We start from the raw sequence: 23,253 nt of genomic DNA, 5'->3' as shown, positions 1-23,253 counted from the left end.
AATAAGAATAACTAACTAGGTCATCCCAGAGGCAGTCAAGTACAAATCAATGGGTGAAGCTATTCCAAAACATCTGAGTTAACCCTTTCTGGCCAACTGCTTTATCCAGCAAGGAACACACCATAAGAACTGGACAGTTATGGAAGTACCTTAAATATTAGCTTAAATTTAACTTTTTGCAATGAGACTTTCCATCGCAGCAATTCACCCTATATTCCTATCGACAATAGAGTCAAGGGGGAGTAGACAAAAAAGTGGAGTTGGGATGACAACAAGATCAGCCAGGATCTTATGGAATGACAGTGCAGGCTTGTAGAGCTGAAGGCTTACTCCTGCTCCTCAATCCTATGTTCCTACGTTTATATATACAATAATGAATACTGCTGAAATGGAGCAGTGTATATCTCTGTTCAGATGGTCCCTTGCTAATGTCATGAATCTATAACATTTGAATGTAGTGTATTGTGCTGGTGTTCATTGTCCATCCAAACTACTTCCTCCAACTCTACCAGAAAATCCTTCTATCCCTTTTCATCCTCTTATTTAAGCTTGCCGTAAATAAGACACTGGAGTACCTGTAGTTCATATCCAGCAACATGCCATGAAAGAAAATAACAAGATCTCTGTTTGAAGATTTTGTTCAAAAATGCATTCTTGTGTTTTGACTCCCCAATGTGAAGACATACTTAGTTGTTAACCCTGGGCAGACATGTGAACTACCCAAATTACTATTCCCCCACTCTCTCATTCACCAAGATATTTCAACAACATTCCTTACCATGTTAAAAATAACATTCCAACTTCACAACACTAAGCAAAATATTGCGAGAAATTTTTCAAATGGTTGTTGCAACTTACTGGAAGAGTCAAAATTTATGCAAAAGCCTTTGTGGATTGTTCACTTCATTCCATTTTGACCATTCAACATTGCTATCTATGACATGAAAGGAACCACTGCTATATTGAAAAATAGAACTGAAATGGATATAATGCAGTTACATGCTGTGACAGGGCATAAATCATTTAGAATTGGTGAAAATCCTATCAACTATTTCTACTCTTCCCACATAATGCAGAAAGTATTGAACTAGGTGAGTACTGAATGATGCAGTGGGTTTGTTTCACTTCTGGGACCACAGGATGAATCCACAGAAATTTAATGGTATGAAAATCTCTTCTGTCAGCTGTAAAATCCTGCTTTGGAATAAGTAAACACAGCTCTGCAACAGAAAGACAAACAATGCATTAATGGATGCCTACAGCTCATCAATGAGCCTGTACAATGGCAGTCAAGAGTTAAGGGTTAAAAAATCACACAACACCGGGTTATAGTCCAACAGGTTTAATTGGAAGCACACTAGCTTTTGGAGCAACGCTCCTTCATCAGGTGATTGTGGAGGGCTCGATCGTCACACAGAATTTATAGCAAAAATTTGCAGTGTGATGTAACTGAAATTATACATTGAAAAATTGATTGTCTGTTAAGCCTTTCATCTGTTAGAATACAGTGATAGTTTCACTTCTTTCATGTGTAAATCACAAAACCCTTTTTTTTAAATTTGCATTCTCAGGTTAGCTGTTAACAATGGTGATAGCTAGACAATATGTTGAAGGTGTTAGCCCCCTGTGTTCTCTGTCTATGACCTGATATTTAGATTGATTCTAATCTAAAAAGTGAGATAACAGAGTTTGACATAAATTCATGCAGTTTTTGAGCTCAGTTCTACATGAATGTATGCTGTTTTTGAGCAAAGTGCAATGTAAGGGGCAGTTAGTTATGGGATATGATGAAATGGCTGAGGCATTTAACAGGTACTTTGCATCAGTCTTCATAGTGGAGGATACTAATAACATGCCAGTAAATGATGAAGAGACAAAGGTAGGTGAGGACCTGGAGTCAATTATTATTACGGAAGAGTTAGTGTTGGGTAAGCTAATGGAGCTAAGGTTAGATAAGTCTCCTGGCCTTGATGGAATGCATCCCAGTGTACTGAAAGAGATGGTGAGAGAAATAGCAGGGGGACTGGCGGTAATGTTTCAAAATTTGCTGGACTCTGGGGCAGTCCCAGCAGATTGGAAAATAGCAAATGTGACACCACTGTTTAAAAAGGGAAATAGACAAAAACGAGGAATTATAGACCAGTGAGCCTGACCTCTGTGGTGGGGAAGATGCTTGAGTCTATTATCAAGAAAGAAATACAGCGCATCTCAAAAGAAAATGTCCCAATGTACAGGCGCAGCATGGGTTCATGCTTCACAAATCTTTTGGAATTTTATTAAGATTTTTCAAGCAAGGTGGACAATGGGGACCCAGTAGATGTGGTCTACCGAGATTTCCAAAAGGCCTTTGACAAGGTGCAGCACATGAGGCTGTTGCATAAGATAAGGATGCGTGGTGTTAGGGGTAGAGTATTAGTGTGGATAGAGGATTGGTTGACTGACAGGAAGCAAAGATTGAGGGTGCTATTCTCGCTGGCAATCAGTGACTTGTGGTGTGCCAAAGGGATCGGTGTTGGGACAATTATTTACAATTTATATAGATGATTTGGAGTTGGGGACCACGTGTATGGTGCCAAAATTTGCCAATGACACTAAGATGAGTGGCAGAGCAAAGTGTGCAGAGGACTGTGAAACTTTGCAGAGGAATAGTGACACATTGAGTGAGTGGGCAAAGGTCTGGCAGATGGAATACAATGTTAGTAAATGTGAAGTCATACATTTTGGTAGGAGTAACAGCAAAATAGATTATTACTTTAATGGTAAACAGTTGCAGTATGCTGATTTGCAGAGGGACATGGGTGTCCTTGTGCATGAAATGCAGAAGGTTGGTCTGCAGGTACAAATAATTAGGAAGGCAAATGGAATTTTGTTCTTCATTGCTAAAGGGGTTGAGTTTAAATGCAGAGAGGTAACGTTACAGGTGTACAAGGTGCTGGTGAGGCCAGACCTGGAGTACTGTGTGCAGATTTAGTTTCCTTACTTAAGAAAGGATGTACTGGCACTGGAGGGGGTGCAAAGGAGGTTCACTAGGTTGATTCTGGAGTTGAGGGGATTGGCTTATGAGGAGAGGCTGAGTAGACTGGGATTATAGTCATTGGAATTCAGAAGAATGAGGGGGGCGGATCTTGTAGAAACATATAAAATTATGAAGGAAATCGATAAAGTAGAAATGGATAGGATGTTTTCACTGGTAGGTGAAACTAGAACAAGAGGGTTTTGAATTGAACCGAGAAAGAGCTTCTTTACCCAGAGGGTTGTTAAGCTATGGAATTCTTTGCCCAGGGAAGTAGTTGACACGACTTTAGAAATCACTTTTAAAGCTAAGGTAGATACTTTTTTGAAAAATAAAGGCATTAAGGGATATGGTGAAAATACGGGTAAGTGGAGCTGAGTCCATGAAAAGATTGGCATTATCTTACTGAGTGGCAGAGCAGGCTCGAAGGGCCAAACAGCCTACTCCTGCTCCTAGTTCTTATGTTCTTACGCCAAACTTGAGATGTTAACTGTTTCTCTCTCCACAAATGCTACCAGACCTGCTGAGTTCCCCAGCATTCCCTGTGCTTGTTTCAGATTTCCAATAATCACAATATTTTGCCTTTATGAAGAAAAAGATTCCTTTGTATCAAGCTCACATTGTGTCATTGTCAGCTGTGGCTCTATCATCTTTGCATTATAAGGCTCTGGGGTCAAGTCTCATTGCAGGGTGTGGGCACAAAGATCAAGGCTGCTACTGCAGTTGTGAACTGAGAGTGCTGTACTGTCAGAGGCCATGTCTTTCAGATAAGATATTAAACTGAAATCTTATCTGGCTGCTTGGGTGGGTGTAAAAGATCATATAGTACTGTCTCATGGATGAAGAGTCTGTTTCTGTGCTGTACATCTCTATGACTCTATAACAGGGCAGTTATTACCAATAGCCTGGCTAACCATATTCTTCAACAAGAATTATTTAAAAGATTATCTGGTCATTATTACATTACTGTTTGTGGAAGTTTGCTGTGTGCATATTGGCTGCAAGGCATCCTACATTACAACAATGAGTACACTTCTGAATTACTTAATTATTGTAAACTGCTTTGACACATCCAGTGATTGCAAAAGGTGCTACATTAATTCAGTTTATTTGTTTCTTCACTGTGACTAAGTTTGAGTGACTCTGGGCACAAATATGGCATAAATATCCCTTTCTCTGCACTATCACACATTGATTAATGAATATTGGAGGAATAAGGAGAAATAATATTATCAACATTACAAATATTCATATGCAAAATATGTTATTATTTTTAATAGGTCATTTGCTGATTTTAGAAATGAATTTTGGCTGAGTCTCTAGTTAGCAAATCGAAATGGCTCTCAAATGGGAGGTTTCTATCTTGCCAGGGCCCCCAAGCCTGCTTTCACAAGTCTAGATAGCCTATCAGAGGTCGGTCAGAGAAGGACATTACAATTACTCCAGCACTCTCTTCCCATGTGACCCTTGTTATTACCACTTCCAGAGTTTCTGTGTATCTTCAATCCATGTTAAAGTGGCCATGGAGGAGAGTGGAAAGCATAGGTTGGCATGGAAAGCATGAGGGGTCACGGGGAAGGTGTGGGAGCAATGCTTGGGGAATGCATGTGTTGAGGCCTTGAGGGTCCAACATTAAATAGAACACCTGGGACCAAGTTCATGAGCACCAAGGTCTTTTAAACAGCCCACTTTGGTACGTGCCAATCCATGTGGCTGTCTCTGTACTGTTTCCAAGGTGGAGGGTTTGTCTCCAGCATGCACCTAGCCCCAAGAGAAAGAAAATTGCACCTTTTCTCCTGAGGTGGATGGGGCAAGCAGGTAAATTAAATGACTCCTGCAAGCCATTTCCAGGGTGAAAATCTAGCCCAGCATTTCTGAGACTTTTCATCAGAACTGGAAAAAGTTAGAGATATCATAGGTTTGAAGCAAGTGAAAAGGAAAAGGGTAGGAAGAAAAGCAAAAGAAAAAGTCGATGATAGAGTGAAAGGGAGGAAGATTTAAATAAAAGGTTTCACAGTCCAAGGCCATAGGGATTGTTAATGTACATGGAAGTAAAGATCTAGAGGAGTTGTAACTAAGCTTTTAACCTCCGCAAGCAAAGAAAATATATAAGAACAAAAAATGAAGCAAAGAGAAAGAAAGGAAGATGAGTGGAAGGTTAAAATCTCAAATTAATTAATTCAATATTCAGTTAACGTGCCCAGATACATGAAGGTTATGCTGAGGTTTCAAGTTGTTTAAAGCAATGTTAAATTCCGTGGGGCTTCAAAGCTCCTAGTTATAGATGAGATGCTATTTCTGAAGTTTACACTGAGCAACCTTAAGCAATTTTGAGCAAAACTGAACAATTTGCAGAGATATATTGAAGACAGCAAATACCTGACCTCAATAAATCTCAAAAAAAAATTCTTCTGACAAATTGCTGCATTCAATCAGCCTGTCTAGTTTTGCATTGATTACGTGCTGGATGGAAAGGACTGGCCTTGAGAGTATACTAAAGTGAACAACCCTCAAGATATTGAGAGCTGTGAAGTCTCAACTTTGAAACTGTGACATACAATTTTATCCAGACATAAAGAACTACAGCTGTATATGAATATTTATACATCCATCAACAAAATGTAATAACTTCACCGTAATAAGTGAGGATAAATCCTCCTAATAAAAACATTTTAAAATATTTTAGACATATTTTTTACTGCCTTATGCATTAGGGTTTATTTTTGTCTAAGTAGAACAGTTACAATTTTAAAATAGATGTCCTGAATCCACTTATTTGAAATCTTGCTAAGTTTGAGTCGGTTTGTTTTTGAATTTTTGTGAAGATATTTCTCCTAATGTTGTCAGGTGTCATCAATAGTCATCATTGCCGCAAAATCTTTATAGAAGATGATATTCTTTTCTGGATCCACAGCAGCTGATAGCATCTCTTCCATCTCCTCTTGTGTAAATGGCTCCCCTATGGAATGAAGGAATAATAATAATCACCTCTTTTCTCATTCTTCCTGAGGTTAATGGCTAAGATTGATGAAGCAGTTTCATGACTATTATCACTCACCTGGAATCTGTGAAACCAAATATAAAGTGAGAAGAAAAGCTGAGACTAAATACTGTTACATTTCATTGCAGTACCGCTACTGCAAATCTGTCACACTAACAAATATTTACACCAACTTTGAAAGAAGTTGTACTGAAGCTGAGAAATGCCCTGGCGAAGAAGTATTTGGATAGCCTGAATGTTTGCAATATACATGTCTGTAATATTCTCTGCATATAATTGGAACACAGTTCTTTTTACATATTTACCATCATATGCTCTGATAATAAAGGTACTGAACACAACTCATAGAATCCCAACAGTGTGGAAGCATGCCATTCAGCCCATTGAGTCCACACTGACCCTCCAAACAGCAGCCCACCCAGACCAATCTCATTAGCCTATCCACACAACTCTGCATTTCCTATGGTTAACCCACCTAACCTACACATCCCTAGACACAATGGATAATTTAGTTTGGCCAATCCACCCAACCTGCACATCTTTGAACCGTGGGATGAAATCAGCATACCTCGAGGAAACCCACGCAGACACAGCAGAATGTGCAAGCTCCATACAGTGGCCTGAGGGTTGAATTGAACCCAGGTCCCTGGCACTGTGAGACAGCAATGCTAACCACTGAGCTACTAATAAGATAACTTACACAGGTACTGAGTATTTAACGAGCTGCTGTACTGATGCATTTTTACTAAGGAGAAAGGAGAACTTGCAGTTACACCATGCCTTTCTCGTTGCCAGTATCCATGCCGAATTTTCCTGCTAGTTTTAGGATGAATTGGAGGTTCCAAACCTGCTCTTGTTAGTAGTGTGTCCACTGGTATAATCCTTATTGATGCAGTCATTAATCTTTACACTCAAAGCTTCCACAAATAGCAACTTCATTGAGATTTGATCACTTCTTTTGTAATGCAGATTTAGGATGGAACAAGGGGATAATGCACATGTTCTTCTTCAAAGAGATGATGTAGGATTTATTCAACATACCTGAGAGGGTCTTATCTATTCATCTGAAAGATAGCACCTTCAACACTGTGATTCTTCCTCAGGAAGAATATCAGTCATGAGTTTGCACTGAAGTACTAGAGATAGACTTGAATCCATAGCCTTCAGACACAGAGGTAAGAGTGATACCAACTGAGCCACAATTCATATTGTGGGCAGAGCTCTCCCAGTCTTGAATAACATGGGCAATTGTAAGTCAGTTGGAAAAATGTGATGAGATTGGAAAAATTAGGTCCTCGATGTTGAGAAATAACAAGTCTATTTTTCCAACCAAAGTTTGAACAGCAAGACAAGAGATGAGCAGCAAGAGATGTTTTTGCATCTGGTTAGAACTTAATCTCACCTCATTTATATGCAGTTTGCTATTTTTGGACACAGTGGGAAGAAATTAAATGTGAGCATTCCAGTCATTAGGTGAAATAATTCCATATCATTACAGGTCAAGGAGTGGGTCACAGTTAGTCCTGCAGGTCCAGTGCAACCTCTTGAAAGATTAGTGATAGGTCAGTCAGGAGCTGCAGAAATCAGTCTGATCACTCCTCAGTCAGAATCAGTCCTGTTCACTGAAAGTCAGGGGCCAGTATTGTGGTGGAAATTTGAGGTTTAGAGGCAACAATTTGAGATGCAGAAGAGGCAATAATTGCCTAGGGCAACTCGATAGATAAAGCTGAGAGATGGTAGAGCATGGGAGGGCAAGGGGTATCTTGAAAGGGGTTTTTTCGACAGTCACCACCACCCTGGATTCAATGAGGTGACAATGCATAACCACATCTGACATGCTGAGCTGTTCAGGGGGTAAAATGGAAAAATGAGCAGTTAAATAAAACATTAAGGTAGGAATGTGGGTAACATTAAAGTCAATAGGGTTGATGGGGAGAACAATGCAGAAAGGAATAAGTCGGCTTGGCAGATCACCTACAGTGAGAGGCTGACGTGCAACTCACTCCATGAATCAATACCTGCGTTGCCTACCACCCTCATCAAAAACAGATCAAAATGATTATAGCTGCCACCACATGCAGAGTGAGCAGAGTATTTTTTATCCTCTCTCTGAGGGAGTAGGCTCTGCTTTTGTGTACTGAGAGGCCCTTCAAAGGGCAATAGCATTAAAGAGAAACCCACACTGTACATAATGCTGTACGTGGACTGCATGTACAGACCTACTGTGTCGAGAACAAATCCTGGCCACAAGCACATGTGACCACATCATTCAACATTTCCATGCTATGAAATACAGGTAATGTCAGGCGAGATGTAAAGATTCACTTTAGTTGCAAAAGGTGGAATCAACTTAGTGCTCACTATAAAATGAACTGTAATATGTCCACACAATTATCCTATTGGTAATGCTACCTTTCTTAGATAATGTGGGAGATGAGAGTGGGAGACAGATTCCCATTATGGCTGCTATGTATACAATCTCTGACTGTATGTCTGCCAAAAGGCTTGAGCAATATACGTATTGAATCAGGATAAGGATGTGCTAGGTCCATTTAAAAGCATCGCATTGCCTTATTTGATGGAGGGCTCCCTGTCCCAGTGTTCTGAAGATGTTGTTTAAATGTTATTTGTGTATGGCATGACTACTGAATGATCACATTAGTGAGGAGCTACTTTATTTGTGATATTGTCCACTGATTAGAAGGCTCATTGGAACCATCCCTAAATGATTCAAGAACAGGAACTATGGTCACCTCTGTGGCTATTGCACAAAGAGCACCTACACGAATAGATGAGGAACACATGCATCTGGAGCAGCAGCAACCTCCAGCATAGAGTCATAGAGATGTACAGTACGGAACAGACCCTTTGGTCCAACTAATCCATGCCAACGAGATGTCCCAATCTAAACTAGTCCCATTTGCCAGCACTTGGCCCATATCCCTCCAAACCCTTCCTATTCATATACCCATCCAGACCCTTTTAAATGTTGCAATTGTACTAGCCTTCACCACTTCCTCTGGCAGCTCATTCCATACCTGTACTTGCCCCTTTGGTCCTTTTTATATCTTTCTTCTCTCACCCTAAACCTACGCCCTCTAGTTCTGGACTCCCCCACCCCAGGGAAAAAACTTTGTCTATTTATCCTATCCATGCCTCTCATGATTTTATAAACTTCTACAAGGTCACCCCTCAGCCTCTGACACTCCAGGGAAAACAGCTCCAGCCTATTCAGCCTCTCCCTATAGCTCAATCCTCCAAACCTGACAACATCCTTGTATATCTTTTATGAACCCTTTCAAGTTTCACAACATCCTTCCAATAGGAAGGAGACAAGAACTGCACGCAATATTTCAACAGTGGCCTAACCAATAAATTGTACGACAGCAACATGACTTCCCAACTCCTACACTCAATGCTCTGACCAAAAAGGGAAAGCATACCAAACGCCTTCTTCACGATCCTATCGACCTGTGAGTCTAGTTTCAAGGGACTATGAACCTGCACTCCAAGGTCTCTTTGTTTAGCAACACTTCCGAGGACCTTACCATTAAATGTATAAGTCCTGCTCTGATTTGCTTTTCCAAAATGCAACACCTCGCATTTATCTAAATTAAACTCCATCTGATCAAGATCCAGTTGTAATCGGAGGTAACCGTCTTCACTGTCCACTACACCTCCAATTTTGGTGTCATCTGTAAACTTACTAACTATACCTTCTATGTTAATATCCAAATTTATATAAATGATGAAAAGTAGCACCTAAATTGGAAGGGGACTAATATACTGGCAGGGAAATTTGCTAGAACTGCTTGGGAGGATTTAAACTAGTAAAGTGGGGGGGTGGGACCCAGGGAGATAAGAGGAAAGATCTGAGGCAGGTACAGCTGAGAACAGAAGTGAGTCAAACAGTCAGGGCAGGCAGGGACAAGGTAGGACTAATACATTTAACTTCATTTATTTCAGTGCAAGGGGCCTAACAGGGAAGGCAGATGAACTCAGGGCATAGTTAGGAACATGGGACTGGGATATCATAGCAATTACAGAAACATGGCTCAGGGATGGGCAGGACTGGCAGCTTAATGTTCCAGGATACAAATGCTACAGGAAGGATAGAAAGGGAGGCAAGAGAGGAGGGGGGTGGCATTTTTGATAAGGGATAGCATTACAGCTGTGCTGAGGGAGGATATTCCCGGAAATACATCCAGGGAAGTTATTTGGATGGAACTAAGAAATAAGAAAGGGATGATCACCTTATTGGGATTGTATTATAGACTCCCCAATAGTCAGAGGGAAATTGAGAAACAAACTTGTAAGGAGATCTCAGCTATCTGTAAGGTTTAGATGAAGAGGAATTCCTTAAATGTGGAGAAGACAATTTTCTGATTCAGTATGTGGATGTACCTACTAGAGACGGTGCAAAACTTGACCTACTCTTGGGAAATAAGGCAGGGCAGGTGACTGAGGTGTCAGTGGGGGAGCACTTTGGGGCCAGCGACCATAATTCTATTAGATTTAAAATAGTGATGGAAAAGGATAGACCAGATCTAAAAGTTGAAGTTCTAAATTGGAGAAAGGCCAATTTTGATGGTATTAGGCAAGAACTTTCAAAAACTGATTGGAGGCAGACGTTTGCAGGTAAAGGGATGGTTGGAAAATGGGAAGCCTTCAGAAATGAGATAACAAGAATCCAGAGAAAGTATATTCCTGTCAGGGTGAAAGGATGACTAAAGAAATTGAGGGTTTGATTAAGAAAAAGGCATCATATGTCAGGTACAGACAGAATAGATCGAGTGAATCCTTAGAAGAGTATAAAGGACGTAGGAGTATACTTAAGAGGGAAATCAGGAGGGCAAAGCGGGGACATGAGATAGCTTTGGCAAATAGAATTAAGGAGAATCCAAAGGGGTTTTACAAATATATTAAGGACAAAAGGGTAACTAGGGAGAGAATAGGGCCCCTCAAAGATCAGCAAGGCGGCCTTTGTGTGGAGCCACAGAAAATGGGGGAGATACTAAATGAATATTTTGCATCAGTATTTACTGTGGAAAAGGATATGGAAGATATAGACTGTAGGGAAATAGATGGTGACATCTTGCAAAATGTCCAGATTACAGAGGAGGAAGTACTGAATGTCTTGAAATGCATAAAAGTGGATAAATCCCCAGGACATGATCAGGTGTACCCGAGAACTCTGTGGGAAGCTAGGGAAGTGATTGCTGGGCCTCTTGCTGAGATATTTGTATCATCGATAGTCACAGGTGAGATGCCGGAAAACTGGAGGTTGGCAAACATGGTGCCACTGTTTAAGAAGGGCAGTAAGGACAAGCCAGGGAACTATAAACCAGTGAGCCTGACCTCAGTGGTGGGCAAGTTGTTGGAGGGAATCCTGAGGGACAGGATGTACATGTATTTGGAAAGGCAAGGACTGATTCGGGATAGTCAACATGGCTTTGTGCGTGGGAAATCAAGACTCACAAACTTGATTGAGTTTTTTGAAGAAGTAACAAAGAAGATTGATGAGAGCAGAGCAGTAGATGTGATCTATAAGGACTTAGCAAGGTTAGATCTCATGGAACTTTTTCACGCAGAGGGTGGTATGTGTATGGAATGAGCTGCCAGAGGAAGTGGTGGAGGCTGGTACAATTGCAACATTTAAGAGGCATTTGGATGGGTATATGAATAGGAAGGGTTTGGAGGGATATGGGCCGGGTGCTGGCAGGTGGGACTAGATTGGGTTGGGATATCTGGTCAGCATAGACGGGTTGGACCGAAAGGTCTGTTTCCATGCTGTACATCTCTATGACTCTAGAGAACCCAGCACTGATCCTTGTGGCACTCCACTGGTCACAGGCCTCCAGTCTGAAAAATAACCTTCCACCACCATCCTGTGCCTTCTACCTTCGAGCCAGTTATGTATCCAAATGGCTTGTTTTCCCTGTAGTCCCTGAGATCTAACCTTTCTAACCAGTCTCCCATGGGGAACCTTGTCAAACACCTTATTGAAGTCCATATAGATCACAGCCACCACTCTGCCCTCATCACTCCTCTTTGTTACTTCTTCAAAAAACTCAATCAAGATTGTGAGACATGATTTCCCATGCACAAAGCCATGTTGACTATCCCTAATCAGTCCTTGCCTTTCCAAATACATGCAAATCCTCCAACAATTTGCCCACCACCGACATCAGGCTCACTGGTCTATAGTGCCCTGGCTTGTCTTTACACTTTTCTTAAATAGTGACACCACACTAGCCAACCGTTAGTCTCACCTGTGACTATCGATGATACAAATATCTTAGCAAGTGGCTCAGCAATTACTTCCCTAGCTTCCCACAGAGTTCTAGGGTACATCTGACCAGGTCCTGGGTATTTATCCACTTTTATGCATTTCAAGACATCAAGCACTTCCTCCTCTGCAATATGGACATTTTTCAAGATGTCACTGTCTATTTCAAACGTGGACCATCTCCTAATGCGGTGCTTCCAGCCATAGGAGGCTTCATGTTAAAATCATAGCATTTCAAATACAGAAGGATGCCATTTAGTCCATCAAGTCTGTACTGCTCCTGAAAGAGCTACCTAGTGAACCCCATTCTTCAGCCCTATCTCATCGCCCTTACAGTTATCTCTTTCAAACATATATCCAGCTCTCTTTTGAAAACTCCTGTGGAATCTGCTTCCACCACTCTCCCAGACAGTGTATTCCAAAGTCTAACAACTCTCTGAGTAAAGACGTTTCCCCTCATCTCACTCCTAGCTGTCTTGCTGACAGCCTTGAAATTGTCGCCCTGACATACCAAAATGGAATATCCTTCTTTACCCTGTCAAAATTATTCATAAGTTCACATCTTAATCTTCTCTGCTCCAAGAATAAACCCAATTTCTCTAAATGTTTCTTTGTCTTTAAAGTTCCTCATTCCTTATATCATTCTAGTAAATCTCCTTTGCACTTTCTCCATGGCTTTATTATCCTGCCTTAAATAAGGTGCCCAAAGTTGGACACAATTTGCCTACATGATTTGGTAAACGTGCAGGTAAACCACAGTTGCCTGTCTCCCATGGAACGTCATGCAGATAACAGAGGGGCAGTGGCACTTTACTCTGTTTAGAGGTAGCAGTCAGATGTCCATTGTATCTGCAGCACACCACCTTCTTCCACTGGGACCAATGAGGGATATAAGATGTCCCTATCACATCAGGTTCCTATTCAGGTCATGTCTGAGAGTACTGTTGCAGTACTGTTTAGGAAGAGGGTGTTACTTGGATTCTTTCATCCATACACCAGGAAGATGCACTGAGATTATGTGACGGTGATCTATGAAAGTTGCAGCATTGTGCCAAGTCAAGACAATGAAGATGTTCTTCAGAAGGAACAGCATTTCCAGCATTTCACAGCTCAGCGACACTGGCTGAAACAACACAGACAGAATGTTCCTTGTTAGCACTGTTCAATGGAACTGATTGCATGGAGTCATCTTTCATTAACTGCAAATGTTTTGATGCTGCAGATGGAACCCCAACTGCAAATGCAGCTAACTAGTTCAATCTTTTAATGCTTTACCTGTTTGTTTAATAGAAGTTAAGATTGCATACTGATGGAAGCTTTCACAATATCTGGTTCTCCCTCATTTAATCATGACAAAGTTTCATGCTAGTAGCGAAACTATGAAAAAGAAATTTAAAAATCACACAACACCAGGTTATAGTCCAACAGGTTTATTTGGAAGTACTAGCTTTCGAAGCACTGCTCCTTCATCAGGTGGTTGTCTACCTGATGAAGGAGCAGCGCTCCAAAAGCTAGTGCTTCCAATTAAACCTGTTGGACTATAACCTGGTGTTGTATGAATTTTAAATGACAGTCACTCACAAAAATCACACAACACCAGGTTATAGTCCAACAGCTTCATTTGAAACCACAAGCTCTCCCTCCCCCCCCCCCCCCCCCCCCACCCCAACCAAAGCCAGCCGTCTGAGAAAGGAGTGGGGGCTCTGAAAGCTTGAAGTTTCAAATAGACCTGTTGGATTGTAACCTGGTGTCATGTGACCTTTGACTTTGTCCACCCCAGTCCAACACTGGCATCTCGACATCAAAGCTGATAACGAACAATGAACATGATTTACAAATGTGATAATGTGTTTTCAATGAAATTCCAACCATGCCAGCTCTGTGCCCTCAGAAGGTTTACTTTTCCCTTTCCCTCTTACTATGTCTACATGTAGTCCAAGGGTCACAGCTGAAGTGGAAGGAGCCTGCCCTGTTTTGGAACCTGTTGACATGGAATATTGGGTGATATGACCCCTGAAGTATTTGTGGCAGGAGGGTCCAGGCATGCTAAGAATATTCTGCCTAGATGCAGGTCCACCCACCTCAGCCTCAACTCCCACAGGTTTGTGAATTGCAAGCAGAGAATATTTTTATTCATTCATGTAAAGTGGGCATTGCTGGCCACACCCATATTTATTGTCCATCCTTATTTGCTGTTGAGAAAGTGGTGGTGAGTTGCCTTCTTGACTGCTGCGTCCCATGTGCTGTGGGAAGTCCCACAATGTCATTAGGGAAAAGAGTTCCAGGATTTAGATGCAGCAACACTGAAGGAATGGCAAACTATTTCCAAGTCAGCAAGGAGAATGGTTTGGGGGGGGGAGGGGGTGGATCTTGCAGATGGTGGTGTTCCCATGTATCTGAGTGGAGATGCAAGTGTTAGCCTTCTATGAAGTGACCTGAGAGGAGGCTTCTGCAAGGCCTATGTGTGGTTCCTACTCCTGCTAGGTGCTTATTGGCAAGATCCTATCTCCTTCTCAGGAATGAGCTTTTGGAATGAGGTCAAGGAGCTTCATCCTCCTACTGCCTTGCCATTGATGCTAAGAAAGTGATAGTGGGCAGGTCAGTGCCGAATATCCAGGCAACATTGAATGTTGCTAGAACTGGCTTTCCAAGGCAGCTGTCAACCTTCCCACTGCCAGACACCTCCTCAGAGGTGGAGGAAGAGATTGTGTTTTCTCCATGGTGGGGACAATGACAATAACACCACAGCCTTCTGGAGATAAAAGAGAGAATGCGTTGCAAAATAGGAATAGAAGTTTGTGCATGTTAAGAATACATTTACAGTGATGGTAATAGCAGAGCAGCATAGCACTTGACAACAAATCTTACTTGGATACCAGGACATGAACTCTTGGTATCATCACATCCGCTGTCACAGTCCTCAACTGCCAGGGCAAAGATTCTCTCCTTGTAGGGGATGAGGAGAGAAATGTCAGGATCCCACTATCCATCCCTGTTGTGGATTATTTTCTCTTGGAATGAGAGAAAGGGAGGAATGAATGAGATGAAAGTGGTTGGCACACCTGTTAGAACTGGTGCAGTAAGAGAAATGTGGTGAGGTGAGTAGTATTGGCAGACGGCATGCAGGGGTAGTTGTCTGCGGGGGGAGTGGGCAGGGTGGGTGACAGCAAGAAGGGAAAATACTGTGTGCAATAGTGAGAGTGTTATCCATAGAATCGTGGTGGGAGGTGGGTGCAGTAGCAGAGTTTCAGTGAGGATGAGGTAGCAGAGAGAGGAGGATGGCACTTACCCTTGCAGAATGCAGAAGGACATGAGCTGCTGCTGTGGTCTCCTGGCATGGTCCTGAAAAAAAGAGGACAGTTCTCCTCTCCACTGCCCCATTTACCAGGACCTTGAGACCCATGACAAAAATTGTGTGACAATTTGCCTCTGTCAGGCATCTGCAGGGCATTTTTTTCCCCCACACTGTAACTGTACTGGCAACTCTTGGCCTGCAGTGACTGACCTGGTGCACAGTTCATGTTAATATGGTGCTGGCAGCAGGAATCTCAGAAGATCCCAGCAGAGGCAAGTACACGGATGTTGATGAACACAAGGTAGGAGGGGTGATGTAGAGACATGAGTCAAAATGTGTGGCAATGGAAAAGCACAGCCGGTCAGAGAATGTCCGAGGAACAGAAGACTCTCCTGCTCCTCGGATGCTGTCTGACTATCTGTGCTTCAGTGCCACACGTTTTGACTCTGATCTCCAGCATCTGCAGTCCTCACTTTCTCTTAGTGACGTAGAGACATGGCGAGCATTGTGATTGTGTGGGGTAACTATCTAGAATTCATAAAGAAAACCTCTCCATGAAACCTTCTGAAATTGATATTTAGCCAATTTTGGTAAAACTCAGCTCCATGACAGACTACACTAACATTACTGTAAGAAACATCTTAAATGTTGTAGCACCAACAAACCTAGCTATTGGGAAATAAATTTTTTTAAAGTTAGGAGATGTGGAAAAAATATTAAATTTGTGTAATAAAAAAAAATACCAAAGACATTATCCAAATAACTATTAAAATCAGGCACACATCTGAAGATTGGAATACAAATATACTATAAATTAACGCATCCACATCTAGGAGGGAAAACAAATCTTAAATGCAGAATATGGTAAAAGCATCAACAAAATAAAACTGGAAGTGTTGTCAAATTTGTAATATTGCATAAATATAAATATGTCTTCAACAAAGATCTTCAAGTGATTATGTTTTACAAAATAAATTTTGGGAAAGTTGAGACAAGTACAAGCCAGATGCATTTAGTTTTCATTCTTGATGAATGAAACATGTTACTTCGAAAGAGTCAAGTACTGATTGGAATAAGAGGGCAGAACCCAGATGCAGAAAATCTGTCTGGTAATTAATGAAGTTATACCCATGTACTTGATAAATAGCCTAGTTTTACTTCTAAATGACATACATCAAGATTAATTATGGAATGGGGAAGATCTCCCTTTTAAAAGTGAGATAATCATGAAACTTTAAATGCTTCATTTTACATAAAGAATTACAGTTAAATTAATACAGTATATAAATATCAAACAGAATCCATACGATTGACCCATTGTCAGGGCACGAATTTCAATTTTGACCAAAGTCATTGTCGCGTGATTGTTTCCATCCTTAAGTGCTACTCACTATACATTTTCTTATAACATTTGCTAGCAAATGTTTGCTTACATTATCTTCCATGAAAGGCAAGTCAGAAGATGTAATATTTTAGAAAGACAGGAAGAGGAGATAATCTAAAACACAGTAGAGAAGATTTGAGACACCCCAGTGAATAAAGTACTGGAAATAAGAGCGGAGAGATTTCTGCCCCATTGCTGTGATAGTCATGACCATTTTGCTAGATTTTCAGAAGAATTGCTTGAACCAATGGGTAATCTTTTGTGACTCTGACAGGTGGAATGTGCAGCTAATCAAACCCCATTACTCCACAAGCTGCAACGTGGTGTAAATGTTTCAATTCAATCACCAAAATGGCCAACATTGTTTCCCTTTATTGCTGCTATCCAGAGTGAAAGTGACTTTCACCAGATTTATTTCAAAACTCAAAAATAACTCACTCTTTATAAATGAAATTCATTAAAGTGGCAAAAATTGGTTAAAGGGGTGCAGGAGAAGAGGGGCCTGGGTGCATCTGTGTTCAGATTATTGAAGGTGGCAGGATAGAGGAAGTAAGTAGTTAATGAAGCATATAGTACTCTTGGCTTTTTTAATAGGGCCATGGAGTACAACAGCAAGGAGGTGAAGTTAAACTTGTACAAGACACAAAGCTACAGTATTGTTTTCACTGTGGACACTACATTCATAGGAAAAATAAGAATTCATTGTGCAGAAGCAGTTAGACATTCTTATGTTCCCAGAAATACTTCACTAAGAGACAGATCCATATGGTTCGTTCTAAAATCACACAGGGTTAGGAGTAATATATTAGCTTGGATAAAGGATTGGATAATCTGATGCTGTGGATTTAAGAGGTGCATTTTGACCTGGTTTCTTTTAGAGAGAGATTGGGGGACAGGTGAAGAGCAGTCCATGAGAAATAAACAACTTATGAGGCCTTGGGCTTTTATTAAAATTTGGAACAATAGAAGTGGCCTGGATGGGCGTGGCCAGTGCCAACAGACCAGGATTTCTGGCTATTTTAGTTTTGCAGGTTTAGGTTTAAGCAGTTTTGTGGGCTTGAAGAAGTGGAAGCTATTTTTCCCTCTCTCAATTACAGTCAAAAGCTGGGGGTTTCTTTGTAGGCTGCTGGATTGCATGTCAGACAAAATCTGTTTTCTGAATTTGCCTTTTTGCCGAGAGGTGTTTGTAGTGATTGGAACCAGGTGGATCTGATTGACTATGAGATGTTTGATTGGGGTTATTAACCTGAACCAAGCAGGGAGGCCTGGCTGACAGAGATAAACAGAGTATTCAGAGAGCCTCCTGAGTTCAGAGACTGACTCTGAGCTGGTTAGTCACAGCCAGTGTACTGTGCATATATAAATAAAGGGTGACTTGATGACAGGATACTGGCCGCTACAGTTATTTCAGTGTGTTCATGGCATGTTACTATATTGGGACAATTGAGTTATAGAGCCATAGAGATGTACAGCACAGAAACAGACGCTTGGTCCAACTCATCCATGCTGACTTGATATCCTAAACCAATCTAGTCCCATTTGCCAGTACGTTGTCTATATCCCTCTAAACCCTTCCTATTCATATACCAATCCAGATGCCTTATAAATGCTGTAGTTCTACCAGCTTCCACCACCTCCTCTGGCAGCTCATTCCCTACACGCACCACACTCTGTGTGAAAATGTTCCCCCTTAGGTCCCTTTTATATCTTTCCCATTTCTCCCTAAACCTTTGCCCTCTAGTTCTGAAGTTCCCCCACCCCAGGGACAAACCTTGTCTATTTATCCTAACCATGCCTCTCATGATTTTATAAGTCTCTATAAGGTCTCCCCTCAGCCTCCGATGCTCCAGGGAAAACAGCTCCAGCCTATTAGCTCAATCCTCCAACCCTGGCAACATCCTTGTATATCTTTTATGAACCCTTTCAAGTTTCACAACATCCTTCCAATAGGAAGGAGACAAGAACTGCATGCAATATTCCAACAGTGGCCTAACCAATAAATTGTACAACAGCAACACTACTTCCCAACTCCTATACTCAATGCTCTGACCAAAAAAGGAAAGCATACCAAATGCCTTCTTCACAATTCTATCTACCTGTGAGTCTAGTTTCAAGGGACTATGAACCTGCACTCCAAGGTCTCTTTGTTCAGCAACACTTCCGAGGACCTTACCATTAAATGTATAACTCCTGCTCTGATTTGCTTTTCCAAAATGCAGCACTTTGCATTTGTCTTGTCTGCCACCCCTCAGCTCATTGGCCCATCTGATCAAGATCCCGTTGTACTCTGAGGTAACCTTCACTGTCCACTACACCTCCATTTTTGGTGTCATCTGCAAACTTATTAACGATACCTCTTATAAATCTATTATTCTATTAAGATTTCCAATAGAGTTAAGTTCTTCTAAGCTCTTCTTTCTTTTGTAATATTTTAATCATAGTGTTTGAATAAGTTGTGTTTTGCTTAACATTAAGAAGTTTCACTAGTTGAATTGCTTTTGGAACATAGCATTTTACATTTGCCTTTAAAATAAGAAAAGGTTAGGTTTAGGCTACCTTCTTAAAATATTTTGAGGGGGTCTGGTCAGGTCCATAACAACAGAAAGCAGCAAGTTGGGATAAATGTGTCTTTTCCTGTTGGCAAGCTGTAAGTTTTTTAAAACACTAAGGGGCAGCTTTTTCACGCAGAGGGTGGTATGTATATGGAATGAGCTGCCAGAGGAAGTGATGGAGGCTAGTACAATTGCAACATTTAAAAGGCATCTGGATGGGTACATGAATAGGAAGGATTTGGAGGGATATGGGCCGGGTGCTGTCAGGTGGGACTAGATTGGGCTGGGATATCTAGTCTGCATGGACAAGTTGGACCAAAGAGTCTGTTTCCATGCTATACATCTCTATAACTCTATGACTGATGGGGCATGGTGTCGCAGACTGGCCAGCATTTATTGCCTGTCCCTAGCTGCCCTTGAAAAGGTTGTGGTAAGCTGCCTTGTTGAATTGCTGCAGTCCCACATGCCCACACACAGTGCCCATGGGAGGGATTTCCAGGATGTCAACCCTGTGACAGTGAAGTAACTGTCATATAAGTCAGCTTGGTCAGTGGCTTGGTGGGTGATGGTGTTCCCATGTATCTGCTACCCTTGTGCTTCTAGATGGAAGTCATCATGCATTTGGAAGGAGCTGCGTAAGGATCTTCAGTGAATTTCTGCAGTGCATCTTGTAGAATGTATACACTGCCGCTACTGAGCATTGATGGTGGAGGGAGTGGTTGCAGTGCCAATTAAGCTGGCTGCTTTGTCCTAGATGGTGTCAAGCTTCTTGAGTGCTGTTGGAACTGCACCCATCTGGGCAAGTTGGAAGTTTTCTATCACACTCAAGACTTAGAGTCATAGAGATGTACAGCATGGAAACAGACCCTTCAGTCCAACCAGTCCATGCCGACCAGATATCCCAACCCAACTAGTCCCACCTGCCAGCACCCGGCCATATCACTCCAAACCCTTCCTATTCATATAACCATCCAAATGCCTCTTAAATGTTGCAGTTGTACCAGCCTCCACCACTTCCTCTGGCAGCTCATCCCATACACATACTACCCTCTATGTGAAAAAGTTGCCACGTAGGTGTCTTTTATATCTTTCCCCTCTCACCCAAACCAATGCCTTCTAGTTCTGGACTCCCCGAATCCAAGGGAAAAGACTTTGTCTATTCATCCTATCCATGCCCCTCATAATTTTGGCAACCTCTATAAGGTCAGCCCTCAGCCTCCAACGCTCCAGGGAAAACAACCTCAGCCTACATGAGATTATTTACTGCGTGGAAACAGGCCCTTCGGCCCAACAAGTCCACACCGACCCTCCGAAGAGCAATCCACCCAGACCCATTACCCCTTCACCTAACACTACAGGCAATTTAGCATGGCCACTTCACCTGACCTGAACATCTTTGGACTGTGGGAGGAAACCCACACAGACATGGGGAGAATGTGCAAACTCCACACAGATAACTGCCCAAGGCAGGCATTGAACCCGCATCTCTGGCACTGTGAGGCAGCTGTGCTAACCACTGTGCCACCGTGCCGCACCCAGCCTGTTCAGCCTCTTCTGATAGCTCAAATCCTCTAACCCTGGCAACATCCTTGGAAATTTTTTGTGAACCCTTTCAAGTTTCACAACATCTTTCCAATAGGAGGGTGACCAGAATTGCACGCAATATTCCAACGGTGGCCTAACCAATGTCCTGTACAGCCACAACATGACCTCCCAACTCCTGTACTCAATACTCTGACCAATAAAGGAAAGCATACCAAACGCCTTCTTCACTATCCTATCTACCTGCGATTCCACCTTCAAGGAGCGATGAACCTGCATTCCAAGGTCTTTTTGTTCAGCAACACTCTCTGGGATCTTACCATTAAGTGTATAAGTCCTGTTAAGATTTGCTTTCCCGAAATGCAGCACCTTGTATTTATCTGAGTTAAACTCTCTTGACCCATCTGATCAAGATCCTGTTGTAATCTGAGGTAACCTTCTTCGCTGTCCACTACACCTCCAATTTTAATGTCATCTGCAAACTTACTAACTTTACCTCTTATGCTCGCATCCGAATCATTTATATAAATGACAAAAAGTAGAGGACCGATCCTTGTGGCACTCCACTGGTCACAGGCCTCCAGTCTGAAAAACAACCCTCCACCACCATTCTCTGTCTTCTACCTTTGAGCCAGTTCTGTATCCAAATGGCTAGTTCTCCCTTTGTTCCATGAGACCTAACCTTGCTCACTAGTCTCCCATGGGGAACCTTGTCGAACGCCTTACTGAAGTCCATATAGATCACATCCACCGCTCTGCCCTCATCACTCCTCTTTGTTACTTCTTCAAAAAACTCAATCAAGTTTGTAAGACATGATTTCCCATGCACAAAGTCATGTTGACTATCCCTAATCAGTTCCTTATCAGACTTGCTCCTTATTGATGGTGAACAGTCTTTGGGGAGTTAGGAGGTGAGTTATTCACTGCATATTCTAAGACTCTGACCTGCTCTTGTGACCACTGTGTATGTATGGTGAGTCCAGTTGAATTCCTGGTCAATGGTAACCCCCAAGATGTTGATAAAATTCAGTATTGGTTAACACTATTGATGTCAAGGGTCGGTTGTTAGATTACCTCTTCATAGAGATGGTCATTGCCTGGAATTTGTATGGCATGAATGCAACTTGCCACTTGTCAGCCTGTGATGATGCTGCTCTTTTAACAAGGTTATGTTGTCTTTGATTTTTTTTCAAAATGGGTTGTAAAAGGCAGAGGTTCTGATTTGTCTGGGATTAGGCCACTTTGATTATGGTTAATAGATAACTAAAAACAAGGCAACAATCAGGGAAATGTGCTTTTAGGTTTTCTTTTTAAAACACTTGTACAATGAAAGGGTAGTGGCCAGTTCTCCCAGTTCAGGGATGTTTCTAGTTTGGTTTAGTTTTAGTTGGGGACCTCAAGAAGCTGCTGGGAAAAAAGGGATTCCACATTTTAGCCAATGATCCCTGGCTGATCCTCTCTGCAATCTCTCTCTCATGTAAGAACCTGTGTTTGAATTTACCTTTTTGCCAAGGGGTGTTTTTATGGAATGGTACAGGAAATCGGAACAACTCTTTGTTAGGTTGTGGGTTTTCAAATAGTTGTTATTCTGAATTCTGTTTTCATTTGCTTGTGTTTTGTTCAGTAGTCTGTAAATAAATTCTGTTTTGTTTAAAACTGAGTAGTTTGACCAGCTGCATCACTCCTGAAATATCCATGATACGTCTGCTTAAAAGAACTCAAAAAGTTAGGGTCTGGGCAACTTTCTTGAAATGTTTTGAGGGTATCTGGCCTGATCCATAACAAGTCCAAGCCTGGAAATTGTCCAGATCTTGTTGCATTTGAACATGGACTGCTTTAGTATTTGAGGAGTCACAACTGTCACCGTGGGCGGCACGGTGGCACAGTGGTTAGCACTGTGGTTCAATTCCCGCCTCAGGCGACTGACTGTGTGGAGTTTGCACGTTCTCCCAGTGTCTGCGTGGGTTTCCTCCGGGTGCTCCGGTTTCCTCCCACAGTCACAAAGATGTGCAGGTCAGGTGAATTGGCCATGCTAAATTGCCCATAGTGTTAGGTAAGGGGTAAATGTAGATGTAGGGGTATGGATGGGTTACGCTTCGGCGGGGCGGTGTGGACTTGTTGGGCCGAAGGGCCTGTTTCCACACTGTAAGTCATCTAATCTAATCTAATCTAAAACT

General features: G+C 41.9%; 1 protein-coding gene across 1 annotated transcript in view; it reads right to left on the bottom strand.

Annotated features, from left to right (window-relative positions):
* Nucleotides 1-1,326: 1,326 nt before the first annotated feature.
* The window catches only part of efcab2 (EF-hand calcium binding domain 2), an 89,474-nt gene continuing 67,547 nt past the window's right edge, over nucleotides 1,327-23,253 (bottom strand). The window contains exon 7 of the mRNA XM_072580422.1: nucleotides 1,327-5,972. Coding sequence (XP_072436523.1) covers nucleotides 5,857-5,972 — 116 coding nt within the window. The 3' untranslated portion in view covers nucleotides 1,327-5,856. The remainder of the gene's footprint in view (nucleotides 5,973-23,253) is intronic.

The sequence above is a fragment of the Chiloscyllium punctatum genome, chromosome 11 (assembly GCF_047496795.1).
Source record: "Chiloscyllium punctatum isolate Juve2018m chromosome 11, sChiPun1.3, whole genome shotgun sequence".
In the NCBI taxonomy this organism is placed as follows: Eukaryota; Metazoa; Chordata; class Chondrichthyes; order Orectolobiformes; family Hemiscylliidae; genus Chiloscyllium; species Chiloscyllium punctatum.
Note: the sequence above shows the minus strand (reverse complement) of the source record. Positions and strands in the feature narration are given on the sequence as shown.